The sequence below is a fragment of the Eucalyptus grandis genome, chromosome 2 (genome assembly GCF_016545825.1).
Source record: "Eucalyptus grandis isolate ANBG69807.140 chromosome 2, ASM1654582v1, whole genome shotgun sequence".
Classification (NCBI taxonomy): domain Eukaryota; kingdom Viridiplantae; phylum Streptophyta; class Magnoliopsida; order Myrtales; family Myrtaceae; genus Eucalyptus; species Eucalyptus grandis.
In genome coordinates this window covers 49,696,059-49,706,356 of record NC_052613.1, presented here as the reverse complement: position 1 = coordinate 49,706,356, position 10,298 = coordinate 49,696,059, and the positions used below count along the sequence as shown (strand labels likewise).

Genomic DNA, 10,298 nt, shown 5'->3' with positions numbered 1-10,298 from the left:
ACCTACTACATGACATGACGTAAGAGCTTACCATTTTTCATGCAATCTCAATCAGCTGACACCAATGTCAATCAAATAATTGTTCTCATGGATTTTCTTTTTTTATTTTCAAGGGTGTTGATCAAGGCTCGGCCTCTCCCTATTCGTCTCCTTCCAAATCGTCAACGTCGAGAAGGTGGTCATTTTCCACCGTGTCTATCTCCATCATCGGCAAGCGGTGTCTTCTATCTATGATGCAATGTTGCCATCCACCCCGTAGGATCATAGTTGAATTATTTAAGTGTGCACGCCAAGAAAATCTATGTCAATCTTGGAAAATAATGGAGATCAGCATAGCGATTGTGTTGAGCTCTCTTTGTGTTTCTAATCTTATGGTCTCTCACCGAGCTGGCGCGTCAGCTATGGTGGAATCCGCTCAGAATACAGAGGACGATGGCCCGACAGGGAATCAAAGGTCCTCCCTATAGGTTCCTCCATGGGAGCACGAGGGAAACAATGAAGATGAGAATGGAAGCCAGAAGCACGCCCATGGACGATCTCTCTCATGACATACTCCCTAAGGTTCAGCCTCACATCGACTCTTGGATCAACACATACGGTAATTGAAAATATAAGCTTTTGTTATAAAATTGTGCTAACCACTCTTGGAACTTTGATCTGACTCTAGTTTGTTCATTATTGAGATTTTTGTGCAAACATTTTGCAGGGAGGAATTACATAAATTGGTACGGGGCGCAAGCTCAATTGGTCATCACTGAGCCAGAGCTGATTAAGGAGGTGCTAATCAATAGAGACAAAACGTTTCCGAAAACAGTACCGAGGAGCTTCGCCAAGTATCTTTTGGGAGATGGGCTCGTGTCAACCATAGATGGGGTAAAGTGGGCAAAGAAGCGTAGACTCGCCAATCACACTTTCCACGGGGAAAGCCTCAAGGTAATTAGGTTTGGTGTATACTAAAATTCTTGTAACCTATCAAATTTTTATTGCAGGTTTCTTGTGCTTATCAAATGGAAAGAGAATTTCATGCAATCTTTAGATTGGAGTTACGAATTGATGGGAACTAATTGAAGTGCAGAACATGGTTCCAGCGATGGTGGATAGTGCTCACGTGATGCTAGAGAAATGGAAGCAACGAGAAGGGGAAGAGATTGAGGTGTTTGAAGAATTTAAGTTGCTGACCTCCGAAGTGATTTCAAGGACAGCTTTTGGGAGTAGCTACGTTGAAGGGAGAAACATCTTTGAGATGATGACAAACTTGGGTTTGTTAGTGTCCAGGAATGCTTTGCGCATGAGGTTCCCGGGAATAAGGTATTCCTCTTCAACATTTTCTAAGAAAGTTTTCTTACTTTTAGGAAAAAAATAAAAAAAAAATAAGCCCGTTTTAACTTAGTCAAATAGACTATGGCAATCATGTTTTGAAAAGCTGCGGAAAAAAACTTGCACGGATAATTGTTTGTGGATCATAGACAATCAAAATCATTGATTTTCGTGGGATCCACATACAAATCACGTGGACCTTCTATGATGACGAAATATGACTAACCCAATTCAAGTCGATCCGGATCCAAGCAATTCCGACCTCAAGGAGCACTGAGACCCACGAGATCTCACTAAAAGATGTAAAGTTAGCAAAAGTATGATGAGTGGTTTCATGTAGGAAGACAATAATCGTGTGATCAAGATTACAATTTGCGATTCTTCCCAATATTTGAACAAGCTAAGAGAATCATAACGATGTTATATGTACTGGCACAAACTTTTCCATCACAAGAGTAAATACAGCTAGCTAGTAAGGTGGAGATTTGAACACACGTTTGTCGGAAAATCGATCTATACTGTAGATTCACAGACTAAGGCATTCGTTGTTGAATTTGAGCGCAGTAAGATTTGGAAGACAGTAGATGAGATTGAAGCCGAGAAGCTCAAGAAAGGCATACATGTTGCAATCTTGGAGATCGCCAAGAAAAGAGAGAAGAAGGTGATGGCTGGGGAAGCAGATGACTATGGGAATGATTTCCTTGGGCAGCTTGTGAAGGCTTATCATGATAATGATGAGAGCAAGAAAATCAATCGACGATCTGGTGGACGAGTGCAAGACATTCTATTTCGCTGGACAAGAAACCACCACCGCAATGTTGACGTGGGTCATATTCCTCCCTAGCAGTTCATTCGATTGGCAAGAGGAAGCAAGGAAGGAGGTTCTTGATGTATTTGGGAATGAAGACCCCGACTTCGATGGAATCGCAAAGTTAAGGATGGTATGAAAAAATCCAACTTTTTTTTTTTTTTTTTGTCTTGATTGATTTGGTAGACAAGGAATGATCCTCCTAACAACATATTGGTATGCCTGATTGCTTGAGTTCAAACTGAAACTCATTGATACTCTATATTATTAGAATTATACCATTTGCAACTCTGTTTGAGGAACACCCTTATGCTTAAACTTGAAGCTCAATCATTGATAAATGAAAAAACCATTGATACAAGAAAAGAAAAGACAAGTGAGTCTATATGTGTAACTTATCAACAATTTTTGTGCTAATTTTCTAGCCGTTGAATCTGTCTGAATTGACTTTTATTTTTACTCTTTATTTAAATAATTTAAATCTTGTGCCTCAACATTTTGACTTTTTAAACTCAAAACTCTTGGAACTTTCATGACACCCAAATTCTAACATATATAATCATACCTAATTTTCACAATTTTAAACTTTGAACAATGTTTTAAAATTTGAAGGGAAAAAGTTAAAAAAAAAATGTGAACAAACAGGCGCTTGTTGCATAGCTTACCAACGCTTTGTATTTAACGTCTTATATAAAAATTCTAAAAGGATTGGTAAGCAGTCCAATTATGGTCGGTAATTTCTAGAAAAGTTTGTAAATTTAATATGTTGGTAAGTAAGACAAATACAAATTCATAACTCAATAGATAAATTGGTGAACTTTAAAAGAATTAAATAAATGTTGGCAAGCAACTTAAATGAGACTTGGTAAATTAAAACTAACTGGTAATCTAACTGGCAAAGGCTGGTCAATTGCAAAAATGTTTGTAAGAGAGATAAAAAAATGGTAAACTCCAACAAAAATTCATAGAATAAAAAAAAAAATCAAATAAACACAGTACTCAAATGAAATTTGGTAACTTGAAACTATTTTGTTATTCAATCAGAAAAAATTGGTGAGTTACTCAAATAAATATTGATGAATTCATATAGAAGTTTGATATTTTTAGCATTCCCAAGAAAGACAAATATAAGCTAGTTGAAGATAAGAAACATTGATGATTTTGCTAAACCGTGAACAAAATTTGGTAATTCCATAAAAGTGTCAATAGTTACCAGTAAGTTATTGTAAATAACTTAACCAGTAACTTTCTGTACCAGTATTTTCTTTTCACGCTTAACAACTCTTTCATAAATTTACTGAGGACCGACAAGAATGAGTAGTTTTGGAAAAGAAACAATGAAATCGTCCTCCTTTTAAATTCTGAGTGGTACGTGTTGTCAGCTAATGTCACCTTTTGCGTGCAGATCAGCATGATCATGAACGAAGCTCTACGATTATACCCTCCTGTGATAGGGTTCAGTCGAAAAGTCGACCAGCAACTTAGGCTAGGGAAACTTGTACTTCCTCCTAATACTCAAGTCTTTATAGCAAATCTTAAGATTCACCACGACCCCGAAATTTGGGGAGAAGATGTGCACCTCTTCAGACCAGAGCGATTCTCAGAAGGCGTCTCTAAAGCCACCAACAACAACGCAGTGGTGTTCCTTCCCTTTGGCTTCGGGCCTCGAATGTGTGTGGGGATGAACTTTGCGATGAATGAGGCGAAAATTGTCCTTTCGATGATTCTGCAGCGCTACACTTTCATATTGTCTCCAGGGTACATCCATAGTCCAGTACAAATCCTCACGATTCGCCCGCAACACGGACTTCAAGTTATCCTTCATCCATTGTAGCTTGTTTATCAGCAGATATGATCTAGTTAACGTTGGGATTTTGACAACCTATATTGAGTTTCCTAAAAGAATAATTGTTTAGCATATCATGTTCGATCGAGGCTATCTAACTATGTATTTTCATGTCGACAAGACATGAATATGAAAGCCATGGAAATGCCAATCAAGATCTCAATAGCTAGAATCAAGAACACATATAATTGAGTAAAGATATTTGCATACTTGATTCGGAATTCATCGTTTTTGATGTGGAATAGCACCTTATGTATCACGAGATTGCCTCTCACCCTTAAGGTTCAATAAGTGCATCTTATGTGAGCACATTAGGGTTAAAAGAGAAATTTGAGCACTATTTATAGTATTTTAAGCCATAAACCTTGGTCAGGCTTTACTCGGTCTATACTACCTAGCTCCATAATAGATTAATTAAAAAATATTATATTTCATTTTATTAGGCTTATTCTATAAAATGGTAAATTATAGTATCAATTAATGTAATCCACATAAGAAAAAATCTTACATAATATGTATGTGGACATGAATAGCCGCCCCAAGTTGGAGGTGAAAGTTGGGGAAAACGAATAATAGGTATAGAAGATGACTAGCGAAGTTTCAAATTAGGATAACAAATACATTGATGGAGGAGTGATGGAATGTAATAGAACCATGAAGGAAAAGTGTTAGAGATATATTTTCTTTGATTCCATATGTATTTCGAGATTTTTTGTATTATCTTCTTTGATTGATTGTGATTGATAGTAATTGATATTGTAATTTTATTTACTTAAGATAGTTATCCTCTAAATTTTATAATCAAGCTCATGTACTTTTTATTATTGAACACATAGAAAAACAGAAATTTCACAAGGTGGTGGTCGTACAGAAATTTTAAAATGAAGTTCATGTACACTATTCATTACTTGGTATTAGATCTCTTGTTAGCTTGAAGCTCTTGTTATCTTAGCAAGCATTCATTGAGTCTTTTACAAGGTGGTGGTCATAGTAACCTTAAGTTAGTTAGGCCCGTGTCTGTTTTTGACTATAACTGCTACTCTTGAGTGTTGTTCCGACATTTCCTTTACTTGTTTCAAGAAACCAATACCACCATCGGACTCACCGCCCTCAAATGAGCTAGATGCTGAATTTTGGTAGTGATTTGTCGACCAGGAGCTCAGGCTAGGGAAACACGTTTTCCTCTAACATTCAAGTTTACGTAGCTAACCTCAAGTTTCACTACGATTCCGAAATCTAGGGAGAAGATGTGCACCTCTTCAGACGGGACCGATTCTCGGAAGGCGTCCTTAAAGCTACCAACAACTGAGAAGAAATGAAGAACAAGATACAAGATGCAGAAGAGAAAGAACTTCTGTATTTACTTGAATTGAAGAACAAAACATGTATTCACCGAGAGCTTTACATCACTTCTGTAATACAATCTCATTTCATCTCTATCTCTCTCTCTGCTCTCTATCTTCTTTTCTCTATTTGAAAAACAGAGTATATTACAGCTTTTGAAGACTTGAGGAAGAAGATGATAAAACGGAAAAACCCTCCAACCGACTTAACAACTTCGATTACTTATTTAACAAACTAACCGCCCTAATGTATTAGAGCACGTGCATTTCCTGTTAAAGTCTTCAGGCTCTTCAGGCTCTAAGTCTTCAGACCCGTGAAGAACAATTTCTCTCTTCATGTCGGTCATGAATTCTGGATTCACCGTCTTCTGCACTTCTTCCTCATTGCCACGAGCACAACAGCAGAGCACCTCAGTCATGAGCTTCGTTTTCAATTTCTTTTTCCTTATGCATTGCCACAGACTTATGTATTGCCACAGATCCTGTCTTTAACAACAACAACCCAGCTGTGTTCCTTCCCTTTGGTTTCGGGCCTCGAATGTGCGTGGGAATGATCTTCGCGATGAAGGAGGTGAAAATTGTCCTTTCGATGATTCTGCAGCGCTACGATTTCAAACTGTTTGCTGGGTACATCCACACTCCAGCTGAAATCGTCACGACTCGTCCCCTACACAGACTTCAAGTTGTATTTCATCCCCTATAGCTTGTTAATCAGCATATATGGCCCAGTTAATGCTGAGATAACAACGTACAGAGACTACTTTTAATTCCTTCGTGAGCTTGTGGGTTCGAGTTTCATGAAAAATTTATTCAAGTTTTATTTTAATTCAAAGATGTGTTATGGGTCACAATTGGGTGGGATTGACCTATGTTAACTTTACGGATTAGACGAGCCGTGTTTTGGATCAGGTACGTATTCATCATATGTCCGTTCCAAGCTTCTTGAAATATAATTATCTAATGGATTGCGTACAATTGACCAATTTATGTTTTGATTCTAATGGACTTAACAAGCGGTTGAGTCATTCATCAAGTCCTATCAGATTCGGGATTTGATCCCCTTGAGGTACCCTCCTGATTTGACTGACTATGTGGCGGCTAGGCTACCTTTATACGGGTGTGTTGATGAAGCAACGGAAACAGAAGGCCAAATTTGTTTTTGGATCTGCCATTAAAGATTGTGCGGGATAGGACTTTTCGAACTAAGCAAGAAAAAGATGAAAGCGAGTGATAGATGGTCATGGTGTTTCCTCGTCACGTCCGTGTCATCCCCGTGCTCACGATTGCGTCCTTTATACGTTGGCCCTTGAATTTTTCATCGATCTATGTCGCGTCTTGTAAGCGAGATTATTGCTAAGAAACAGTTCCGGTGTCGAGAAGACGACCAAGACAGCTTGTGTCATGTGCCAAATGAGAAAACGAATCGAGACCCATGCCTCTAATTGAAAAGTTTGACGAATTCTATATTCATCGAATTCTGAGTAAGGTTTGGCTTTGGACGCCAACCTGTCGTGGCCTTGGAGGAGTACCGAGCGCATGCACAACTTGCTCATCACCATTACCGCTGGATGTTGGTCTCCTTGGGAATCACGCGATTCATATGGCTTCAGTGAATTGGATACGCTGGCATCTGGATCACCCAAGAGTGAGCTCGTCAAGTGCTCTTTTTTTTTTCTTTTTTTTTTTCTGGTTTGAATTTAATAATTCTAGATCGGCAAGGAGGTCACGGATGACGTTAATCCGTTCGTCCCTATACGCTGGTTGTTTCGTCCGGCTCATAGAATCCTCCGAAAGACACAATAAATACCTAAATCAATCGAACTTTTTCATTTCATAAGAGAAACCCAGGTTCATAATTTTCACTGTTTTCATTTCCTTTATCGTTTGATCCCCTAATTAAACCATGCAATTGGTCATCTTCCTGAGCTCTCTGTTTCTGTTTCTTCTCTGTTCTCTTGCCAAGCTCTTGCACAAGCTATGGTGGAACCCGCTCAGGATACAGAGGATGATGGCCCAACAAGGGATCTCTGGCCCTCCTTACAGGTTCCTCCATGGAAGCACCAAGGAAACAATCAAGATGAAGATGGAAGTCAGGAACACGCCCATGAACAATCTCTCTCACGACATATTCCCTAAGATTCACCCTCAAGTCAACACATGGATAGACACTTACGGTAATTACCAAAATACTAAACTTAAGTTTCATTAGTGTCGTGACGCTCTGATATTGAACTTTTGTGCAACTTTGTAGGGAAGAATTACCTGAGTTGGCACGGACCTCAAGCTCAACTGGTCATCACAGAGCCAGAGCTTATTAAGGAGGTGCTACTTGACAGAGAGAAAACATACCCAAAAACAGGAACTAAGGACTTTGCCAAGAAGCTTCTCGGAGATGGGCTCGTGAGTACAGTCGATGACAAGAAATGGGCGAACCAGCGTAAACTCGCCAATCACGCTTTCCATGGGGAAAGTTTGAAGGTAGTTGAACTCAATTGAAAAAGAGAATTGTCTGATTTGAGGTTTTGCTAATTATTTTGGGGGGATTGAAATTGCAGAATATGGCACCGGCAATGGTGGAGAGTGTTCACACAATGCTAGGAAAATGGAAGAATCAAGAAGGGAAAGAGATCGAGGTGTTCGGAGAGTTTAAATTATTGACATCCGAAGTGATTTCAAGAACTGCGTTCGGGAGCAGCTATGTTGAGGGGAGGAACATTTTTCAGATGTTAACAGAATTGGCTACGTTAACATCCAAAAATGCTTTCAATATAAGATTACCAGGAATAAGGTATCACGCATTTTTTCTAAGAAAATTTTGTTTTGACCATTTTTATGATGAAGAAGCTAGAACATATAGTGATTATCACTTTTAGAACGAACTTTCGATAAGAGAAGTATACTATCAATGTCATAAGTTGTGTATGGCACTCACTTTGGTGCCAAAAGTTTCTGTCGAATCATTAAGTGCCAAATCGAAGGAAAAACGATCACTTTGGTGCCACTGGTGAAAGATTCGGCCAAAATGATTATGTGGCCTTTAAAAAAATAAAAAATCGACAAGGCCTTCAAATGACGTCGCTTTCGGTCCTCCTTAAGAAAACGATGTTGTTTTGCCGTCCTACATGGATGGCCTCACAAAAATGATGCCGTTTAACTCATTTGGAGATTTTTTTTTTTTTTTTTTAGGGATTGAAATTAGGGTTTTTCCGTCGTTGCTTGGCCTCCACCGTCGCTGGGCCGCCGTCGCTTGCTCAGCCGCCATTGTTTAGTGTTGTTCGAACGCCCTCAATGGCACGTAAGGGAGCACCGGCCTCGGTCGCCGGAGCCTAGGTACTGGAAGACGGAAGCCAGGCACTTGTCGAGGAGATCGGAGATGGAGAGGGAGACATCAATGGCGGCGCACTCATCGACGGCCTCCTCGAGCATCGGCTAGATCACAGCCTTCGACTTGGCTGCAGTGGCCGTCGTCGGGGTTGGGGTTGGGGTCAAGGTCGAAGCCACGGCCGCCCGAGTGGCCATCGTCGGGGGTCGGGGTTGGGGTCGGAGCCACGGCCGTCAGTGGCCATCGTCGGGGTTGGGGTCAGGGTAGGAGCCACGACCGCTGAGTGGCCATCGTCGCAATCAGGTTGGGGTCGGAGTTGCGGCCACCGAATGGCCATCGTTGAGGTTGGGGTTGGGGTTGGGGTCGAGCCGCGGCCGCCGGCGTGGGGGCCGTTGAGGACCAGCAATTGGCCGGAGATTTAGGGTTTTGAATCGGGGGAAACACCAAACGGTGTCGTTTTGGTGTTAGGATGTGACTATACTCTTTGGCAAGCACATTAGCTTCAAAAGTTAATAAAAAAAATATTACGTCGGATTTCCAGCCAACCGGATTAGAGTTGGCACCAAAGTGAGCGTTTTCAAACTTTTTGGTATTTAAATAATCCGACAGAAACTTTTGGCACCAAAGTGAGCGTGTACACAACTTATGGCACTGATAGTGTATTTATCCCAACTTTCGAAATCTGAACTTGATTATTCTGACAAGTTTTCCAGGTGAGTAAATGCATTCGAAGGGGGTACACTGTTTTTTTATAACCATTCTTATCACTAGAATTACTGATGTGAGATCACACTTAGCAAGCTGCAAATTTCTGATGATGGTCAAGCAACAGTTTTGTTTGTTGTGCAAATGCAAACTTCAAGCCTCAAAAGACTTAGGACATTTCAATCTCAGAATCAGAGTTTTAATTAGGCTTAACTAATTATGGAATTTGTTCTGAATTCTGCCGGCAGTAAGCTTTGGAAGACAGCGGATGAAATCGAAGCGGAGAAACTTGAGAAAGGCATACGCAATTCCATCTTAGAGATGATCAAGAGAAGAGAAGAAGGTGATGGCCGGTGAAGAAGATGGCTTTGGGGATGATTTCCTAGGACAACTTGTGAAGGCTTTGCACGATACGAGACAAGAGCAAAAAATTCACGATAGATAATCGGTGGATGAGTGCAAGACATTCTACATCGTTTGGACAAGAAACGCCAACTCTATGATGGCATGGATGTTATTCCTCCTAGCGATTAATCCAAAATGGCAAGAGGAAGCAAGAAGGGAGGTTCTCAATGTTTTTGGGAATAAAGACCCGATTCCGATGGACTAGGAAAGCTTAAGAAGGTATAGAAAACAACTCAAGTCTTGGTCCCGATCAACCTTTTTCGATTCACTCGAATTGTAGGTTAGACATGATGACTAACTAAACATTTTCCATTTTCATGTGCAGATTAGCATGATCATGAACGAAACTCTGCGTTTGTACCCCTGCGATCGACTTGACTCGAAAAGTTGGCAAGAAACGAGGTTAGGAAGCTCCTTCTTCCTGCTAATAGTCGAGATCTTTATACCGACCCTCAAGCTTCACCATGACCCGAAATGGGGGAAGATGCGCATGAATTCAAGCCGGAGCGATTCTCAGAAGGCATAGCTAAGGCTACCAACAATAATGCGGTC

At 40.3% G+C, this 10,298-nt stretch overlaps 3 protein-coding genes across 4 annotated transcripts; all 3 read left to right on the top strand.

The window, feature by feature from the left end:
- Positions 1 to 331: 331 nt before the first annotated feature.
- LOC120290773 (cytochrome P450 CYP749A22-like) lies at positions 332 to 2,161 on the top strand. Its single transcript, XM_039307182.1, has 4 exons — positions 332 to 598; positions 707 to 933; positions 1,076 to 1,308; positions 1,882 to 2,161. The coding sequence occupies exons 1-4, from the start codon at positions 433 to 435 to the stop codon at positions 2,159 to 2,161; spliced, it is 906 nt and encodes a 301-aa protein (XP_039163116.1). The 5' UTR covers positions 332 to 432.
- Positions 2,162 to 2,171: 10 nt separating this feature from the next.
- LOC120290297 (cytochrome P450 CYP749A22-like) lies at positions 2,172 to 4,043 on the top strand. The gene is made up of 2 exons (XM_039306184.1): positions 2,172 to 2,258; positions 3,531 to 4,043. Exons 1-2 carry the CDS (start codon positions 2,256 to 2,258, stop codon positions 3,957 to 3,959), a joined length of 432 nt encoding a protein of 143 aa, XP_039162118.1. The 5' UTR covers positions 2,172 to 2,255; the 3' UTR covers positions 3,960 to 4,043.
- Positions 4,044 to 7,043: 3,000 nt separating this feature from the next.
- Positions 7,044 to 9,239, top strand: LOC104435588 (cytochrome P450 CYP749A22-like). Of its 2 annotated transcripts, XM_039304022.1 has the most exons (4): positions 7,046 to 7,488; positions 7,566 to 7,792; positions 7,870 to 8,102; positions 8,501 to 9,239. In XM_039304022.1, exons 1-4 carry the CDS (start codon positions 7,218 to 7,220, stop codon positions 8,505 to 8,507), a joined length of 738 nt encoding a protein of 245 aa, XP_039159956.1. In that variant the 5' UTR covers positions 7,046 to 7,217; the 3' UTR covers positions 8,508 to 9,239. The 2 variants fall into 2 exon arrangements, with proteins under 2 accessions (XP_039159954.1, XP_039159956.1); XM_039304020.1 differs by lacking the exon at positions 8,501 to 9,239 and having other exon boundaries at positions 7,044 to 7,488; positions 7,870 to 8,234.
- Positions 9,240 to 10,298: the final 1,059 nt, after the last annotated feature.

Coding starts and splice junctions, on each gene's coding strand:
- LOC120290773 (XM_039307182.1), top strand. CDS start 433: ATGGCCCGACAGGGAATCAAAGGTCCTCCCTATAGGTTCCTCCATGGG. Junction 599..706: donor CTCTTGGATCAACACATACG/GTAATTGAAAAT, acceptor AACATTTTGCAG/GGAGGAATTACATAAATTGG. Junction 934..1,075: donor TCCACGGGGAAAGCCTCAAG/GTAATTAGGTTT, acceptor ATTGAAGTGCAG/AACATGGTTCCAGCGATGGT.
- LOC104435588 (XM_039304020.1), top strand. CDS start 7,218: ATGCAATTGGTCATCTTCCTGAGCTCTCTGTTTCTGTTTCTTCTCTGT. Junction 7,489..7,565: donor CACATGGATAGACACTTACG/GTAATTACCAAA, acceptor GCAACTTTGTAG/GGAAGAATTACCTGAGTTGG. Junction 7,793..7,869: donor TCCATGGGGAAAGTTTGAAG/GTAGTTGAACTC, acceptor TTGAAATTGCAG/AATATGGCACCGGCAATGGT.